This window comes from Lutjanus erythropterus, chromosome 12 (genome assembly GCF_056507025.1).
Source record: "Lutjanus erythropterus isolate fLutEry1 chromosome 12, fLutEry1.hap2, whole genome shotgun sequence".
In the NCBI taxonomy this organism is placed as follows: domain Eukaryota; kingdom Metazoa; phylum Chordata; class Actinopteri; order Lutjaniformes; family Lutjanidae; genus Lutjanus; species Lutjanus erythropterus.
Window position 1 is genome coordinate 29,353,303 of NC_139328.1, and position 18,109 is coordinate 29,371,411.

Consider the following 18,109-nt stretch of genomic DNA (forward strand, 5'->3'; position numbering starts at 1 on the left):
CCTTAAAATAAATCAACATCTTTCATACAGTCTTGGTGTTATTTAACATTTCAAGCCAGCAATGCAATATAGCCTGAGCTTCTCAACAGCCAGCATTCACACCTGAAATGTCTTCAGAAATTGCCTTCTCTAGTTCTCATTTACCCCCTTTTTACCCCTCACCTTGTTACTGCAATATGCATGATATGTGCCGTAATCTCACTGGCCTGTCTCACTTTTGTCACAGTTTTCACTTGTGAAGCAGAACTGAATTAGCCTTCTTTTTTTTTTTTTTTTGTTTTCATAACAGCATGCCTACCTGCCTTGTAAGAACAAAAGAATGTATGTTTTGCTAAATTTAAATCTATTTCTGTAAGTAAAGAGATGCAGTTGCAATACATTTACTCCAAGTGTTGATTTAATTCCACAGATATTAGCTGAAAACATGTATACATCAAAACACAAGATGTGAATGTCACAGTGCTACAATGGGGCGTTTATGTCAAGACAAAACATTTCACCAAATATTAGATTTGGATTATTAATTTAAACCGTGCAGAGCCTGTGAGCTGGACTCGTGTCTTATTTTGATAATATGTGACTGGGCCTTTACTGTACACCAGTGGAACATTCAACCAGAACGTTTATGTGCTGGTAAAGTCAGTCAGGGAAATATAAGGGAAAGATGCCCAAGTTGTCTTCTCAGTCACCCTCTTCGTTCTCCAGGAAATCTATCAGTGTGCTGGCATCCACAGCAACCATCAAGTACTCCACTCCATCTGCACCCTAGAGAACCATGAGAATAAATGTATTCAAGAGTCGCCCACTCTCTTCACAAAAATAACACAACTTGAGACTTGGAACTTGCATGCAAAGCACACCTCAAAGACCGATTTTGCATTCAGATGATAGGCCAATCCTTCCCATTTAAAAAAAAATGTCAAGTGATGTAACATAAGAAAGTCCATGTCCAATTGAGTATATGTAAAACAGGACCCCACCTTGCGTGTCCGAATCAGTTTGTGGTCTCTGAATTCAGTCAGCTGAGTCCTCAGGGTGAGGTCAGAGTTCACCAAGAATGCCTCTCGACAACGCTGGTAGAAATCTTGGAATGACAATCCTGCACACAGTGATAGGAAGACATTACAATCATGAAGCAAAACAGTCATACTTTAGGGGAAAATCTGTGCAGTACTTTGACGTTTCGTGTTTGTGTGTACCAGTGTATGAAGGATTTTCTTTGTTTTCCAGCTGAAATTTCACCAGCAGTTTGAAAATTCCTCTGCAAAAAGAAAGGATACAGAATCACAAAGAATTCCAGCAATTCATCCACCAATGAACAGTTTTGATAATATCAAAGTGTGTGTGTGTTACCTCGCATTTGGTGTCAAGCTGCGTAGCACGTGTGTGAGGGAGGACAGAGCGAGAGCGCCAGTCTGCTGCACCAGGAGAGAGTTTTCATACGACGTCTCCTCCGCATAGTGCTGGAACGTCACACACTCCCACCACAACCAGTTAAACTGGCTCTGCTGAAACTGGTCCCACACTGGGAAATACACGGGAAAGATTCAGCTACACTGGTGCATTTTAATTTAGTTACCACAACATCACACAGACTTAAACACTCACCCAGAGGAGCGTTTATGTGGTCTATGGAAGCCACTAAATGCAGGTTGGGCAGGGATGCCAGCTGCCCCAGTGCACTCTGGGTCTTCTCTCCTCGCAGCATCAGTCCATCGATATTGTGGATTAGCAAGTAGACGTGGAGATCTGGGCCTGTGAGAACACACTTTGATTGTTAAACACAGCAATAAAACACAATCTTAAGATAGAGGCTACACACAGACACACTCACTGTCTTTAAGGGTCTGAGTGATGTATTGGATCTGGTCAGAAGGTGTCCGGAAACTTCCTTGATGCTCTAGAACCTCACATGACAGGGCGTTTAGGATCTGCAACAAAAACCCCAATAGAAAATCAGCCTCAAGTGTCTCTTTTTTTAAACAACAAGCCAACAATTCCTGTGAAAACACAAAAACCAACAATGTGTTAGTCTTTGAACTCCCAAGTTCATTGGTTCTTTTAAGACATAAATCTTTATATAAATGTAGAGTTTCATTTTTGAATGAGGCAAAGGAATTTCCTAACACAGCTGGATACCAGCTCTGGAAAACGTTAGTCACACAAGAGGAAATACTGCATTTGTTAATGACTATTTCAGCTACATTTCATGGTGTAGTGAGGGTTTTCTTCAGCAGGAAGGACAGTGTACTTGCAGGGTTTCTGCAGGTTTCAGGCAGTTAAATTTAAGACTTTTTAAGACCTTTAAAGACCATTATTAATGCAATTTAAGAGCTATTTCATTACCAAGATTGCAAAAAACAGGAGGATATGAAGGAAACCTAGTGTCAACATTTGAAGACTTTATTAGGACCTGCAGAAACCCTGATTTGGGATTAACTCAAAATAATGGACAGCCAGTTCTAATAGCGAGATCTAATACAAGAAATTTTTTTTTTTTGAAAAACAAGGAGTTCTATGGCGCAGCAGGACAAAGAGACATCAGGCATTCATTTGATATGAATTAAGGCTGTGTTGAATACAGCATTACACTAAATACATTTTTTTTGCACTCGAAGCTTCCATTTACGTTTTTTGAATGAGGCTTTGAATGCATGTCGTTATATTTCATGGCATCATCACTGCAAATAAAATCTTTAGTTTGTACACAGTGATTTATTGGACTAAATGAGCAATGGACTTGTATCCATATAGTGTTTTTCTCTGGCAGAAAGGAGTTGGCAGGGCGCTGGGATGAAGCATTTGTATAGTGATATTAAATGCTGCATGTGGGTTTTGTTTCTATGACAACAATATCTGGAGAATTTAGCTACATTTAGCTACATCAGATTGTTTCAGTTTTTCCTCAATGAGGCTGTCCTATTCCGCTCCATGGATTAGTCAACAGGCTGTTGACTGAGCGGCGGTGGTCTAAGAGGCTTCTTGGTGTATACTGACTGATTTTAGAGTGATGGAAGGGAAGAATCCATTGACCACAAGGTGGATTTCTTGATCCAAGTGAGAAACACGGAAGTCCTCCAGCAGAGCCTTTTTGCTGCCCAAACCATAGACCAGCACGCTGAATCCCAACCTGCACAAACACACATACACACTTTGTCTTTTACCACATTTTAAACATCACAATGAAGCACAGAATAAGGTAAACTGCAAAACACACTCACTGTAACTGTAACATCCATTTGCTAAAGTGCTTTCTGTGATTCTTGTGGAGCTGCTTGATCTCTTTTGCATAGCAGGATGGCTTTCCCTCCAAGAGCTGAACCAAAGTCTCCTGCAAACACAACATTAAGACCTTAATCAACATGGGAACACAGCTCATTGAATATATTTTGAAAACTGGACGTTATATACTGACCCTGTCAAGTTTAGGGGTGTGTAAACGCTGCAGGGTACGGTCTGATGTCAAGACCTTTGAGCTGCCGTGAGCTTCAAAATACTCCTCCACCATACTGGGCTGATTGAGGGCTTCAGAGGCATTCTTGCTCTTCTTGGCGGGAGTCTTGTACAGAGCTGCAGATAAACCTTTACTGGGCGTTCTCTGAGTCTTCAAGTTCTCCTTGTCTTCTTTCTTGACTCTCTGCTCTTCCTCTGCTCCATCTTCTTCATCCTCTTCGCCAGAGTCGGAGGGCGACAGCTCACTATCGCTGTCTGACCGGAGGCTCGGAGCTGAAAGTATCAAACAGCTTTAGAGCTCAGCTGAAGTCTAACATTATATATGTTAACCACTGTAACAATTAGAGAATATATGATGAATATATATGAAAATGATAATTCAGATTATTTAATGCGAGGTTGTATGAGATACTCAATAGTCAGTGTATTGCCTACAGTAGATGGCAGACGATATGTCCCCAGTTTGGAGAAACAAAGAAGGGTACCAGCATGGAAGCTAACTAATGAACAGCTATGGACAGGTTCAGTAACGAAAGATATTTTATACATTTTAAAAAGATCCACCAAATGCTATCTAGAATGTTTACATCATTTCTCTTTGCCATCAGACCACCTTTATATAAACCAAATACCATGTTCTCCAAACCAACCAAACTCTATTTGCAAAAACAGTAATTTGATCTTGCAAAATGCAGGATTTCCTGGTCTGCCACCACCTCAATCTGTTAGTTTGTTTGTGTTATTGTGTGACTTCAGCATATTAAAAGGATCATTTGGATTCACTTAAATCACATAATAACACATACAAACTAACAGATCGACGCAGTGGTAGACCAGCAACTCCCTTGTTCTGTCAGGTAAAATTAATGACTTTACCTATGACGTTTGGTTAGTTTGGAGAGAGAAATATAGAACGCGATTTCCCTTTGGAAAAGGTTGTCTAATGGCAAAGTAAAGCAGTAAATATAATCTAAATATAGCATACACTTAAACTGATATAGACTTTTTCATGTGACTAAAATACCTTTTGTTACTGACCTTGTCCACAGCAGTACATAGCTTAGCTTTCTTGTTGGTATTACTTAGCTAATACACTGACTATGGATAAGTACCTCATACAACCCTGGTTCAAATAATCCTAACTATCCCTTTACACTTACTTGTCATTCTCTTCCTGAGCCGATGGGGTGTTGTGGAGACGAACTGAACCTTCTTCCTCTGACACATGAAAAGCAGAGGTTACACAGAGTAGACAACATCTGTAACAGTGCAGCAAAGACGCAGATTACGGGAAAAATGTCAAGCAAACAAATTTCTTCCAGTCTCACCCTCTGTGGTGTCCTGCATTCACCTCTGTGGTCTAGTCAAAAATGCAACAGAGAGAAAAAATTTATTTAGTAACATCTAAATCGACACACACACACACACAAACAAGGAAAGTGTGTTATACTCACTGCGGCCTGTTCGGGTGGGAGTGGAGGGTTCAATGTTTGGGGTCGTGCTGAAGCTTACGCTTTTCCCTGGAGTCCGAGCCAACTCACTTGCTATTTATAAAAAAACACAAAATGTTAATAATCATCTGATAATGCAGTTGATGTGTACATGTGACAGAGGGGAATGGAGGCTCTCACCAGTCTGAGCCATGCTGTGTCCACGTTTGGCTTTCTGAAAGGTGAAAATGGAGGATCCAGCCACTCTGGACATTCCATCCTCCTCTTCTGTAAAACAAAAAAAAAATACCTGACTCAGGTGTAACCATATAAAAATTATATTTTTTTTCTATGATTAGCTGCACTGAACACAATGGTCCTGGGCTAATTCAGACTGAACCAGAGAAAACTGAGCTGTTGTGTCGATTTCTGCATTGATGAAATGCAATTATATGTCAATATACTGAATATAAACTACGTCTACTCTCATTGATATAAATGTTGTGAACAAAATTCCCTTATTGGTCACCTTGCAGTACAACAGAACACAAAATGCAGCCTCTAAAATGATCATTAAGTTGAATCAAACAACTCTTTAAAACAGTTTCAACCAATCAAACATTATAACCTTCATGAAGACAGAGGGGCTGTTGTAACCTATTAGACTGCATTCATTTTAGAAATGTGTACCTAATAAACCGCTGACTGAGTGGATACTAATTGGTGGGTTGGATTATGTAGCAGCAGGCTGAATGAAGATTTAAAAAAAAATACCCAAACACAAACTGAGCTGGAAAAAACTAGCAGGTGGACTATGTGCAAGGTTCACAACTCACAACAAGTATTCAAAAATTACAGTGTTCTCATAAAACAAGGGATTTAACAAAATGATGTAATATTAAGAACCAGACACACTGTGTTTGAGAAAATCTGGAAAATCCTTGTAATACATTCCTCAGCGATGCAGGCATCAGAGATACCCTGATGCTGGGCAACAACCTTAAAGTTTCTTATAAAGTGCATAATCACCACTGAGACATGAATGGTACTACCTTGAGAGGGGACATAATTTTCAGGGTTTTTTTGTGTCTGTATATTTATGTTGGTACTTTTCTGTTGGTTTCTGCTTTTGTGTTGCTGGAAAGGGGTGGGGGGCGGGGAACATTGTTTGTCCTTGTCTTTTGTACTGATTAAGAAAAACTAATAAAACAATAATAATAATAATAATAACAATAATAACAATAATAACAACAACAACAACAATAATAATAATAATAATAATAACAATAATAAACAGCCTTTACAAGAAACAGTTGCCTCACTCACCTTCTGTGTTGTCTGTGCCTAGAGCTTGGATATAGTTTTGCTCATCAATATGACCATTTTCATCTACGTCATGTTCTGCTTCCTCTCTGCCTCTTCGTCCAGCTGGACTCTTAAACGTGACCATCTTCTGAACAGACCCACCGCTGCTCTGCACGCCTGATAGTTACACACACACACACACACACACACACACACACACACACACACACACGCACACAGTAGTTAGAGCACCACGATCATAAAGAGAAATATCTAACCAGGAGAAGTAAAGTAACTTTTGTCCATACCCTCCTGTTTGTCCACGATGTGCTCCAGAGCATCTCCATCACCAATGAACTTCACCTCCAGCACACTCATGGCTGAAGAGATACACAACGTGAACACACAGTGTGACAGCAGCTAGCCAAAAGCTAACAACTCAGCAACACAACACAGCCAGGCTTAGTTTTGCCAGGACGTTTGGTTTAGTCTGGCTCTATCAGTGATGGTGCAGCAGACAGTACGGTGTGCTGTAGAGGAGACGGTCAGCAACAACAGACGGCAGCTGCACACTGAATGTCTCACAGTAAAGCAGAGCAGTCACCGGATGTGTCGAAACGACGGTAACTTACCTGACAATGTCGGTATCACTGCTGAAAAATGTAAACAAAACGTTAACGCACACTGAGAACTGCGCTGTGTGGCGTGACAACTTTCCGCGCCATCCTCCTAAAGTTTTTAAACCACGTGACAAGCGAAAGGTCATACGGTGGCCAATCAGAACGTTAGCTTCGTCAAAACTACTTTTCCCGTGATACATTTCGCGCGGTGGTTCGCACAAAGCACGTTGCTGACGAGACTTCAGTGAGTTTTAATAGGTACGCCTGGAGATGAACTGCGCCTCGCCTGGAGAGCAGACGAGATCAGGCGGCCGCAGCAGGAGGTGGTGACGAGAGTCTGCAGTCAAGTCGGTCAGTTTTCCACAGACTTACAAGAGGAAGAGACACGAACATCCTGTTAGATCACCTGTAGGTACCTTTTAGGAGCTTAGATCTTCTGGTTTGTCAGACGAGTTGTGTCGTGTCTTTGCGGATTGACGATCAGCATCATTCCCAGACTCGAGGAGTAATAGATTACATGTAACAGGTAACTGTATTCCATTACATTTACAGATAAAAAAGGTGTAATCAGATTACAGATACATTTAGTAGAAAATGGGGAAAGGACAACATACTACCATGCGCAGTGCACACACATTCATTATTATGATTAAGAAATGTTTCACTGGGCGGAAATTTCACGTTTTTTGTCTTTAAATCAATCAGTCAATCAATCAATCAATCAATCAATCAATCAATCAATTGTAAATGAAAGAACAGCTTGACAAACTAATACACTTAGAGCTGCAGTGATTAATCTAGTAGACAATAGTTTTGAGTCATTTTTTAAGAAGAAGCTCCAAATTCTCTGATTTCAGCTTCTTAAATGTGAATATTTTCTGTACGTCTCTCTTGCAGTAAACTGAATATCTTTGAGTTGTGGACAAAACAAGAAATTCAGTTTTGACTGACATTTTTCACTTTTTTCTGACATTTTGTGGACCAAACAACTAATTGGTCCATTTAGAAAATAATTGTTAACTGTTAGTGAATCAGAATCATCTGATGTAAACTGACAGGATCATGCTCGCTGTCTGCAATCTGCATAATGGAAGAGGTGAAATCCTTTTAATCTCTCTGATTCACAAACACAAAATAAGCTTTTGTGTCAAATTACTGATTTTGTTTAGTGCATAACCATGTAACAAGCAGGATACAGTGCTGCCACCTAGTAAGGAAAGTAGCTATTGGCTGTCCTAAAAGTCACCAGAAATCACTAAATGACTAATTTGCATAAATGGCAATTTGCATGTAATTGTAATGGACACTGTAAGAGAGAGGAATGACATCATGGGAGAGACAAAAAGTGAGTAAAAACACCCTAAATATGTTTAGAACTACAAATGAACTTTCTTCTGTTGATTCTTGGTTCATATTTTTTAATTTCGTCATTGAAATAGGACATCACTTCTCAAAATAACATCATGGCTTAAATGCTTTATCTAGACCCACATTACATAAATCAAGTTTGTCCTGTTTTGTTAAATGTTAGAACATCAAATTTAATAAAAAAGATTATGTGGGGTGGATCTGCTAGCTCTATGTCCAGCCCTCCTCTTTTATCCGGGCTTGGGACTGGCAAAGTGACCCAAAAGAGAGACTTGGGCAGAGTTACTGTTTGTTTAGTTTTATTAAGTTTGGTTCTTTGTTGCTCTACAACAAGTCACAGTAAAACATGAAGATGTCACACATGTTTATGACAATGAATGTGATGGTGTGGGGGAACCAGAGTACCTGGAGAAAACCCACGTAAACACTAGGATGACTAGTGCTTTTTTTTTTTTTTTCTTTTTTGGCCAATTTGAGGTTGGCCAATTATTCTGGAGCCAGGACTCGGAAGAATTACCACAACCACCTCCTCTTCTTCTTTTGTTTTTTTATGGCGCTGGTTCTCGAGGCCGTCCGTCTGGGACACCTCTGACTGCTCACCCTCCTGCTTGTTTTCTTGGGGAGTCTGCTTGGGGTCCTGTGTGGCCTGAGGGATGGGTGACTTGTCCTCTGGCACCTCTGGACTGTCCAACTGCTCCTTGGTCTTCTTCAGAGCAGCTGAGATCTGTTGATTTTGGTCATCAAGCTGGGCCATGAACGAAGCCTTTGACTTTTCCATTTCCGCTAGCAGGAAGGATTTCTCCTGCCGCCATTGGAGGCGGTCAGTCAGCACCTGATCTTCAGCTTTCTTTAGAGCAACCACAAGCTTGTTGTTCTTCTGTTTGCTGTCATCAAACAAACCCATTAACGAGTCTCTCGATTTCTCCATCTCCTCCATCAGTGAGATTTTCTCCCGCTGCCACTGGAGACGGTAGCTCTCGAGCTGATCTTTGGCCTTCTTCATAGCATCTACAAGGTTTTTCTTCTCTTCTTTGTGTGTGCTAAGCTGAACCAGATGTGATGCTTTTGATTTCCTGATCTCCCCCTGCAGTGAGTATTTTTCCTGCCTCCACTTGAGACGTTCAGTCGTAGCCTTATCTTCAGCCTTCTTAAGCTCAGCCACAAGGTGATTTAAGGTGATCAGGGGACATGCATCTAACATTTAAATATATCAATCTGGTGCACTTTAAGCGGAAAAAAACTCTTAACCTCTGTTTTCTCTCTCAAATTCAAAACAAACCTCTAAAGCAGACCCCAGGAGTTTAAACCTACAGAAGATGATTATTAATGGGAAACATTGAAAGGAACTCTTGAAAACCAACAGATTTTACAGAATCTACATTACGACAATTACCCAATGCGCATAAATGAGACATATGCAGCATTTTCCTTAAAATATTTATTTTAAATGTTAGGTACAGATTTGTAATAAAAATGCGAAGTATGTTTTTAAAATTATATAAAAATATCTTTCCTAGCTGCTAGCATTCTTGCAAATTGTGCTCATGTGAGTGATATGACATGTGTCATAGTACAGTTTCCCCACTATTACTGAATGGTGGATATGCTTCTGAACTCAGATCATCACTGCATTACACTGCTTGGGGGCCCGCTGGTGACTTCAGGGGCCCAATGCAACTGCATAGTTTGCATATAGCCTACATAAGAAACGGCTCTGCCACAAACTGACAGCGGCCTCCTGGCATTTCTTGCTGCTATCTTGGTCTGAGCACAGTAATTTCAAAAACACTGCAACATGATAGTAATTAAATGATGAGACAACCAAGTCTTTAAGTTTCCATCCATTAAATCACTTAGCACCATTCTGCTATATATTTCCTTCATAGGCTCCAGATGAAAGATTTGAGGGAATAGGACTCCGATGAGTACTACATGTTATTAAAGGCATACCAGGCAGGATTTTCCTGTACAGACTCATATAAAGACTTGGCCTACTAGAAGTGTGTGGTGGTGTCTATATCCACAGAGACCCTGCCTTCTGCCTGTATTTTTAATTTTCTCATTATTTTAATAATAATAATTTTATTTATATAGCACTTTCCAAGCTTTCCATATTAAAAGATTTACATAATGAGGATTTAAAAAAATCACAGACCCAGAAATACAGAATCAGAACCACAAAAGATCATTTAAAAATACATTTAAAAGTGAATTTACAGCAGATGAAAGTGCAAAGCACATGGGAGCAAAACATGATTAAATCATTAAAACAATAAAACAGTAAAACATGACTAATTGTAGGCCATCTTATAGAAGTAAGATTTAAGAAGAAGAAGAAGAAGAAGGCTGTTCCATTTTGCTGTGCTCGGGACTTTTCTGGGGATCAGTGTTGGTATTTGACAACCTGGGGGTGATTTTGGAATACTACACTTTAATTTTGGAATGACACTATAAATATGTGTCTTTTTACCCAGAGGAACAGAGAAAAGAAGAGGTGTTCACCACCCGCGTGTTGGTGTCCATTTCCCCAGCAGACGGCCCTCAGAGTGCACGTGATACACAGGATGCATCATGGCAGTTGCACACGACTGTAAAAATCAACACAGAGTCAAACGAGGAGAGAACCACAATAAAAATGACACAGTACTAATGTATATGTGTATATACTGTATATATATATATATATATACATATATATATATATATATATATATATATATATATATATATATAGATATATGTGTGTATGCACACTCCAGAGTGAAGAATACTAACATGGTAAGGGATCAATGTGAGCAGAGAGCCCAGGGGGAATTTGCTGTAGTCCAGCGGTCCTGAGATGGGCTCCACTCTCCCGTGCTCTTGGGTCATAGACAACAACCTGCAGGGAAGTATCTTTCATCAGAACGTCAGTCACACTTCAGTTTAGTATTAGGACTAGAGACAAGAGTAGACGTTGTTACTTGAGGTTCGGGTGCCCTTCAATCACAGCATATCCAGTGGGAAGTTTTCCAGCTCCATCTAGACTGAGAACAAGAACAGGTTTAAAACAAACATGAAAACAACACATAGCTGCCATGGCAATATAAAAAAAAAAAACAGTAGTGTAGTGGTGAGTTAAAAAGATGGCTAATGATCCTGCTCCAGTTGGTGAGCATCATGGGTCAACTGTACATGAGCTGAGTACAGCTGTGCTTGCAATTATATTTTTGATTGCCGTTATTGCAAGATCATGGCTTGATTATTTTGTTAAAACTTTATCTATATTTGGTCATTACACTGTCATAAGCATGTTATGACACCTGTCATACATTAAGAAGTCTTTATGAATAGTGACTGTTAACTCCAATTGTCATTCAGTGACAATTCAATTATGTTATATTCAATGCAAAGTTGACATCGTTTAAGATGTCTTTGTTACGGCATCTTGACATTAATCAAGACAATAAATGCTTTTTGTTATGACAACTTGAAATTAATTTAAGTTTTTAATGACCACTTAAAGAAACTGTTTAGCTTTACATTAAAACATTACATGAAACTGTCATAGGCGGTTGGTTTTGACTTCAAATAAAGTGTTACCATTTGGACTTGCCAGAAAGATGAAGATTAAATGTTATATGGCCAGTTTAACAACAGAATAAAGTACCAAGCTCATTATTTTATTTTTCTGAAGTAACCACATAATCAACCCGTCATCACAAGAGAACATAAGGTTGTTTCCTTTTATTACTTGTAATGTTTATCAGAGATCAGGAGTGACTGCTACTGTACAGTACACATCTTGACACAACTGATATAAGCTGAAAATGTCAGATCACAGAATACTCATTACTGATCAATGCATCAGACTGTACTTCAATCAAGATCAAGCACAGGAAGAAATGACATTGTGTCTCTCTGTTAGAGATAACATTCACATCAGTCCTCATCCTTTAAGTCGAGGCATAAATGGGTAGTTTTTCAATAAAACTATACATTTATGCCTTGACGTAATGTCATTTACTGCACTGAGTTCTCCATAATTATCTCATGATCTCAAGAAAACAAACATAATTTTCTTGTAAAATGGAAAGCAGTTAAAGTTTATTTAGCAAATTCAGAATGGGGTGAAAAGTACTGATGAAGGTACCTGAGTCCAGTCCATCCACAGTCAATCAGGAGCTGGTTCCTGTGAGGACAGTGTCCGATGACTCTCGTCAAAACCCTCACAGCCACGTCCTCCAGACTGCATGAGCCAATCAAAGACTGCTGCACATCTAAAACACATCAACAACGGCATCATCAGTGCTGAATTTGCAACTCTTTTAAATTTCAGTAAGAAAACGGCATAAACAAACTGGTGCAACTACTGATACAACTCCATCCATCCATCCACACACCATAGAAGGCGTAGTTTCCAGGATGCACCTCGCTGAGCTGTGCCATGTCTTTGACTGGATGACTACAGGAAGGGGTGGAGCCAATGCTGGACTTACAGGTGATGCCAGCAGCCTTCAGTCTGGACGAAAACAGAGAAGTTCACAGAACCGATCTATCACAACAGCATAAGAAATAAATAGATTATCTTATGTACTTGTTAGTGCACTGAGGTTGTGATATAAAATACAGTCTGTGAAAACTGTTGATAAGGTGATACAACTTAAATCTGCATTAACTGAATTTGAGGCCACTTGTTACAAAGTTAATATGGTTTTACAGATTAGTAACACAGTAAACAGTTGCCTATTTACACATCCAGCAGACATGAAGTTGTGTTCAATCCAATACTCACTGCCCTATTATTGCCTTTTTCAGCTTCACCGCCTCCAGAGAAAAATATCTGACTCTCTAGCTCCTAAATGCTTCACTATGTTCAACACCTAGTTGCTAACTGTGTCTGCCTGCTGGAAGTGATGCTTCGCATTACTTGTATCATATAAATCATAACATCAAAAAATATGGATTAAAGCAGCTTCAATTTAAGCTGAAAGTGGAAGCGGTTGACGGTGCATTTAAACAACGTATGAGTAATGTTAAAGGGGCAATATGTAGTTTATTGTGCAGGCAAAAATGAGTGCTACAGTCCCTTTAGTGAGTTAAATGGGTTGAATTCCTATTTAAAATATGATCTATGGTTGAAACGAGTTGTTTCCCCTGCCTCCTCCACCTCAGACTTGGGGAAGCTCAGACAGGCTGCAGGAATACTGCAGGAGTGCAAGACAAGCACATTATAAACTGACAATAACAGTCAACAACAAGTCCTCCACTGTAAGATGATCAGCTCTTCATGACTGTTAATTGTCTGTTAATGTAAAATTAAGCCCCTTATTCTGACAAAACAACAAAACAAAAGCCCACTAATATGAAGATACACACTCTGGAGTCTGACTTCAGTGACTGCCTGCCAGACTCCACTAACATTAACAATATGGCTTAGTTTAACTGTAATCAACATCTACAGCTTCTATAAGATTGATAATGATGTCTTACAACTCATAAAAATACACCTACTCATTTAGTGAATATTCTGCATTCATCTGAACTCTAACTGATGTGAAACAGGCATGCAAAAAAGTTATCCCATACACCGCAGCTGAGAAGTGTGTCAAATTAACAAGTTTCCTTGATTTCTGATGACATATCAGTCATTTTATGATTTATTATGTTAAATATATTCATCTCCCTTCTCCCTATATTCTCGCTTAATCTAATTCTATACTTTTACAGAGTAAAGTCGTTTTTTCTTAACCTTACTCTCTTTTCTTCTACGTTCATGGCTATAAAGCAAGATTTCTGTGAAGCAAAAAAAAAAAACAACTTGTCAGGGGAAAAAAACAGTTGAACTTCCTTTAAAAATTCTGAAATCTTGCATGCATTTTAAAATTCTCTGTGTCAGGTTATGACATGACTGGCCTTTACTTCCATTTTCATGTTTTTTCACTTCTGTCATACTTTTCCATGAACTGCAGAGTCAGGGTGGTGGTTTCCTGGGCGACAGCCTGTATTTGCTCCACTCCTTTGCAGTTATAGGTGTTTCCACAGTGAGCGTACACTCCTGTTAGCTCCACGCCCTCTGTCTTGGCGATGGCCTGAGCCAATGTGAGCGCCTCAGGGTCTGAGTGCAGGACTCCAGCTATGGCAGAGAGCAAACAGAAAGTCAGCAGGTGATGACCTGCACAGCCCAGTAGATGATGATGATGACATGTGTCCAGTTCTCATGTGTGTTTACCTCTCCCGTTGCCACAGTCGAGTTTCAGCCAGACATGCCACAGCCGACCATCTTTCAGGGGTCTCTTTTTGAGCTGCTCCAGAGCCTGAGGATGATCGAGTAAAATCTGGAAAAGATCCAGCCTCTCTGACAGGGCTGCACAGCGCTCCACCTACGAATACACACACACACACACACACGTTTGGAATATGACTGGTTAGGATATAAGACCTAACAATATTAAACTAAGAAGTTAAGAAACAGAGGTGGCAAAAGTGCACACATTCTTTACTCCAGTAGAACTACAGACACATGTTTAAAAAAAGACTCAGGTAAAGACAGAAGTACTGATTCAACTTCTTTACTCAAGAAAAAGTTCAGGTTCTGAAATGTAAATCAAAGTATAGAAGTAAAAAGTGGCCCTGTGAAGGACATTTCTACCATCTATCCTGAAAAATGTCTAAAACTTATGTCTTATTAATATAATTCAAAGACTATGAATGAAAATAATGAACATTAATTTTAGCAAAGAAACATGAAACACTGTGATCAACACAAGAACAAACTCCAGGTCTAATTCAGCTTTTTGTTTTCTTCTGTTAGAAATTCCTTCATCTCTACAGGACGACCTAAATATCCTGGCCAAGGGTTTGGGATAGGGTTAGGGTCAATATCAGATTATCATGATGATGATTACACCGCAATATCTAGAGAAACTTTGAAAAAGAATCTAATGCTGTCAGTCAATTTCATTTTGAACTTGTTATTATGCATTTTGCCGCATTTGGCAAAGTGTAAGGAGGGAGAGGAAGAGTCTGCACCTGATCTAGGATTATTAGAATCAATACTTCACCTAAAATGTATGCATAAAGTAACATGACCGTTTTTAAAATGTAAGGAGTATAACATACAGATATTTGTTTTAAAATGTAGGGAGTAAAAGTAAAACTTGTTCAAAGAATAAATACTCAAGTAAAGATACCAGTACAAATTCCTGAAAAGTCAAGCATTTGTACTTTATTATGCACATAAATGTGCATTGACCCGCGTGTTGATATTCATAATAATAAATGACTCAGTCAGTCACTGATAATCGTTTGATTCAGTCACTTAGAAAAAATCAAATTTCAAGTAAAATATCAAACATTTGCTGATAACAGATTTTTAGATATTCTTAGTTTAGTACAGTAGATAATCATTTTTTCATGGCAGACATTTTGATGTGTCACAGCAGAAAAAGCAAAGGTATAATCAGTAACATTAACAATGCTGCATTCAGGGCCCCCCTGTAGCTCAGCTGTAGAGGATGCACCTCGTGCACTGAGGCTGTCAGTCCTCTGCAGCGTACACCAGTTCAGTTTTCACCTGCAGCCCATTTGTTGTGTGTCGCCCCCCCTCTCTCTAACCCCTTTCCTATCATTTCCTCAGCTGTTCCTGTCAAATTAAAAAAATGCCCCCCCCCCCCCCAAAAAAAAAACAATCTTAAGGGAAAAAAAACAACGTGTCAGCTCCAGGGCTGTATTATTGCTCTCTTTAGTGTGCTTAAACACAACAGCTGTCATTTATTAGTTAAATTAATTCATTTCACCTGTGTTTTCCCTGCATCATGAGTAATGCCTGCTACAAAAATTGTAAACTATTTCCCAATCATACAACACACTAGTACACACAACACAGAAATATGTAACATATATTTTGAAATTATGTATAAACTGTGACTTTGGAATTCTAAAAAAAGTAAAAAAGTAAAAAGTAAAAAAAAAAGAGCAGAAGTGAGCAGTTAGAATAGCAAATTTGAAATGGCTGGAGGCTGCATTACTATTTCATATCAAACTGGTTGCTGTGAAAAAGGACTATGCCAGGACCCTGACAGTGAAGAAGACTAAATGGAATCCAGCCATCATTAATGGTTTTTCCAGCTGTAACATGTAAAAATGTCTTGCTTCATGGGACAAACACTCATCATGGGGATTTTAAGATACAATGTTTTCAAACCTGTTTGATTTTAATAATTTATTCATCCTTTTCCCAGTGTGACTGCATTACATATTCAAAATATGGTGTGAGTTGAGACAACCTTATCAAAGGGAAGAGAGTATGCATAGAGGATGTCATCAAATCCGTGGTCGGCATAGAAACAGGCCTCTGCCAGCGTGGAAACCACAATGCATCTCCGTGATCCACCCGTCATTATGTCAGCACACTCACTATGATCAAACACACACACACACATAGACCTTATCAGTACCCTTACATATCTGACCTGTATGAGTGTATTGTGTATTGTGTGTGTATGTACATGTGTGCATACAGGGTTTTGTGGGTCTTCATGTGTGGCCGGAGCTGGACCCCCTGCTTCTGACAGCGTTCGATCATCCTCTGGGCATTTCTCTTCACTTTGTCCACATCTACCACCAGAGCAGGCGTACACAGGGCTGACAGGGCCTCTCCCTCCATAATAGATGCACTGGAACACACACAGACACACACACACAGATACTTCTCGCGCAATTAAATTTTTGTGCATGACTGGCTTCAACTCTGGACAAGCATTGTAAATGTGTGCCTTGGGGCTCTGGGTCATTGTGATTTTCCACCATTTTCAAAATTTTGACAAGCCATCAATCACCAATTAACTAATGGCCATAATAATTATTCATTGCAGTCCTATAAAACAGCTAAAGATCACTTTCCCCTCAACCAACTACAATGGTAAAATCCAGATAAAATAGACCATATTTAGTATGTAAAGGACATTTTGTGCAATGACCATATTTATTTTTAATACTTTAATACTAAGTATATTTCTCTTATTAAAATTGGATTGGACTGACTACACACTTCAAGGGACTGTTCACTCCAAAATCAAAATGTAGGAACTACTTTCTTTCAATCAGAAAGAAAGTAGGCCATGATTTCTGGAAAGAGACGCTGGTTTTGAATTTATCAGATGCATTTTTTTTTTTAAATTAATTAATTTTTTTTTGGCACTTTAAGCACCACTAGCAGAGTGCCATCTAGACCCATTATAGTGAAGAGAGGCAGAAATAACCAAGGCTGATTATCTCCATAACTCTGCAACTCACACCAAAAAAAGATGGATAAATAGCACTACAAGCTAGGGGGAAAATGTGTATTTTTGATTTTGCATTTGTCCTTTAAAGAACGATTTTCAAAGCAGGACTTTTACTTGCAACAGTGAGTGTCGCCGGTTACTTTGACTCGAGTAAAGTGTCTGAATACTCGCGTCGGGTCTGAAGAGACCTTTGAACTGTGAAAACATGTTTTTTTGTTTAAACAACCCTCACACTCGATATAAAGAACGAAAGTGAGTAACCAAACTAACATACCAAAGGTAACTTACAACAGGTCATCCTACAATATAACTTTTTAAGGTTTCAAACAGCTTCAGAGGGTTTCTGCTGTATTATTTTTAAGCGTTACTGTAGCATCCCACGGCTACAAGACGTGTCACTGACTCCGTTACAATGTACTTTGCTAATTCTTCAATATGGACCCCATCTCGTCAACGGACTTCAGAATGAAACTCGTATTTCTCAGGCAAATTGACTCACCGTTCAGCAGTTATTTTCTTCCTCACCAGTGTGTGCGACGTTGTAGTCACGGTACTTACGGTCATAGACATATATACATGTATATATGTTTATGCTTACGGTGTCCTCGAGAGGTCAAACTTCCTCACCGGATGCCGTGATTTACACATTTAAAGCGACAGAGGTATT

General features: G+C 39.3%; 2 protein-coding genes across 2 annotated transcripts; both read right to left on the minus strand.

Moving 5' to 3' along the window:
* Positions 1-379: 379 nt before the first annotated feature.
* On the minus strand, positions 380-6,952 carry orc2 (origin recognition complex, subunit 2). Its single transcript, XM_084732891.1, has 16 exons — positions 6,821-6,952; positions 6,497-6,568; positions 6,210-6,365; positions 5,085-5,171; positions 4,908-4,997; positions 4,782-4,813; positions 4,614-4,671; positions 3,416-3,726; positions 3,222-3,331; positions 2,998-3,130; positions 1,835-1,931; positions 1,609-1,755; positions 1,354-1,525; positions 1,200-1,261; positions 981-1,099; positions 380-765 (listed from the first exon to the last, which is right to left on the minus strand). The coding sequence occupies exons 2-16, from the start codon at positions 6,564-6,566 to the stop codon at positions 682-684; spliced, it is 1,728 nt and encodes a 575-aa protein (XP_084589017.1). The 5' UTR covers positions 6,567-6,568; positions 6,821-6,952; the 3' UTR covers positions 380-681.
* Positions 6,953-9,804: 2,852 nt separating this feature from the next.
* On the minus strand, positions 9,805-18,074 carry LOC146318193 (D-serine dehydratase). Its single transcript, XM_084732997.1, has 10 exons — positions 17,942-18,074; positions 16,678-16,833; positions 16,444-16,573; positions 14,388-14,538; positions 14,111-14,291; positions 12,559-12,677; positions 12,309-12,435; positions 11,140-11,202; positions 10,952-11,057; positions 9,805-10,764 (listed from the first exon to the last, which is right to left on the minus strand). The coding sequence occupies exons 1-10, from the start codon at positions 18,010-18,012 to the stop codon at positions 10,675-10,677; spliced, it is 1,194 nt and encodes a 397-aa protein (XP_084589123.1). The 5' UTR covers positions 18,013-18,074; the 3' UTR covers positions 9,805-10,674.
* Positions 18,075-18,109: the final 35 nt, after the last annotated feature.

What these genes read in the sequence shown, in the direction of transcription:
- orc2 (XM_084732891.1), bottom strand. Translation starts at nt 6,566, where the DNA reads ATGAGTGTGCTGGAGGTGAAGTTCATTGGTGATGGAGATGCTCTGGAG. An exon ending in CTTCCATCACTCTAAAATCA is followed by an intron (nt 1,932 to 2,997) that starts GTCAGTATACAC and finishes TTTTTGTTGCAG; the next exon opens with ATCCTAAACGCCCTGTCATG. An exon ending in AACTGATTCGGACACGCAAG is followed by an intron (nt 766 to 980) that starts GTGGGGTCCTGT and finishes ATGGTTCTCTAG; the next exon opens with GGTGCAGATGGAGTGGAGTA.
- LOC146318193 (XM_084732997.1), bottom strand. Translation starts at nt 18,012, where the DNA reads ATGTCTATGACCGTAAGTACCGTGACTACAACGTCGCACACACTGGTG. An exon ending in ATGAAGACCCACAAAACCCT is followed by an intron (nt 16,574 to 16,677) that starts GTATGCACACAT and finishes GTTTGATCATAG; the next exon opens with TGAGTGTGCTGACATAATGA. An exon ending in ACTCTCTTCCCTTTGATAAG is followed by an intron (nt 14,539 to 16,443) that starts GTTGTCTCAACT and finishes GTGTATTCGTAG; the next exon opens with GTGGAGCGCTGTGCAGCCCT.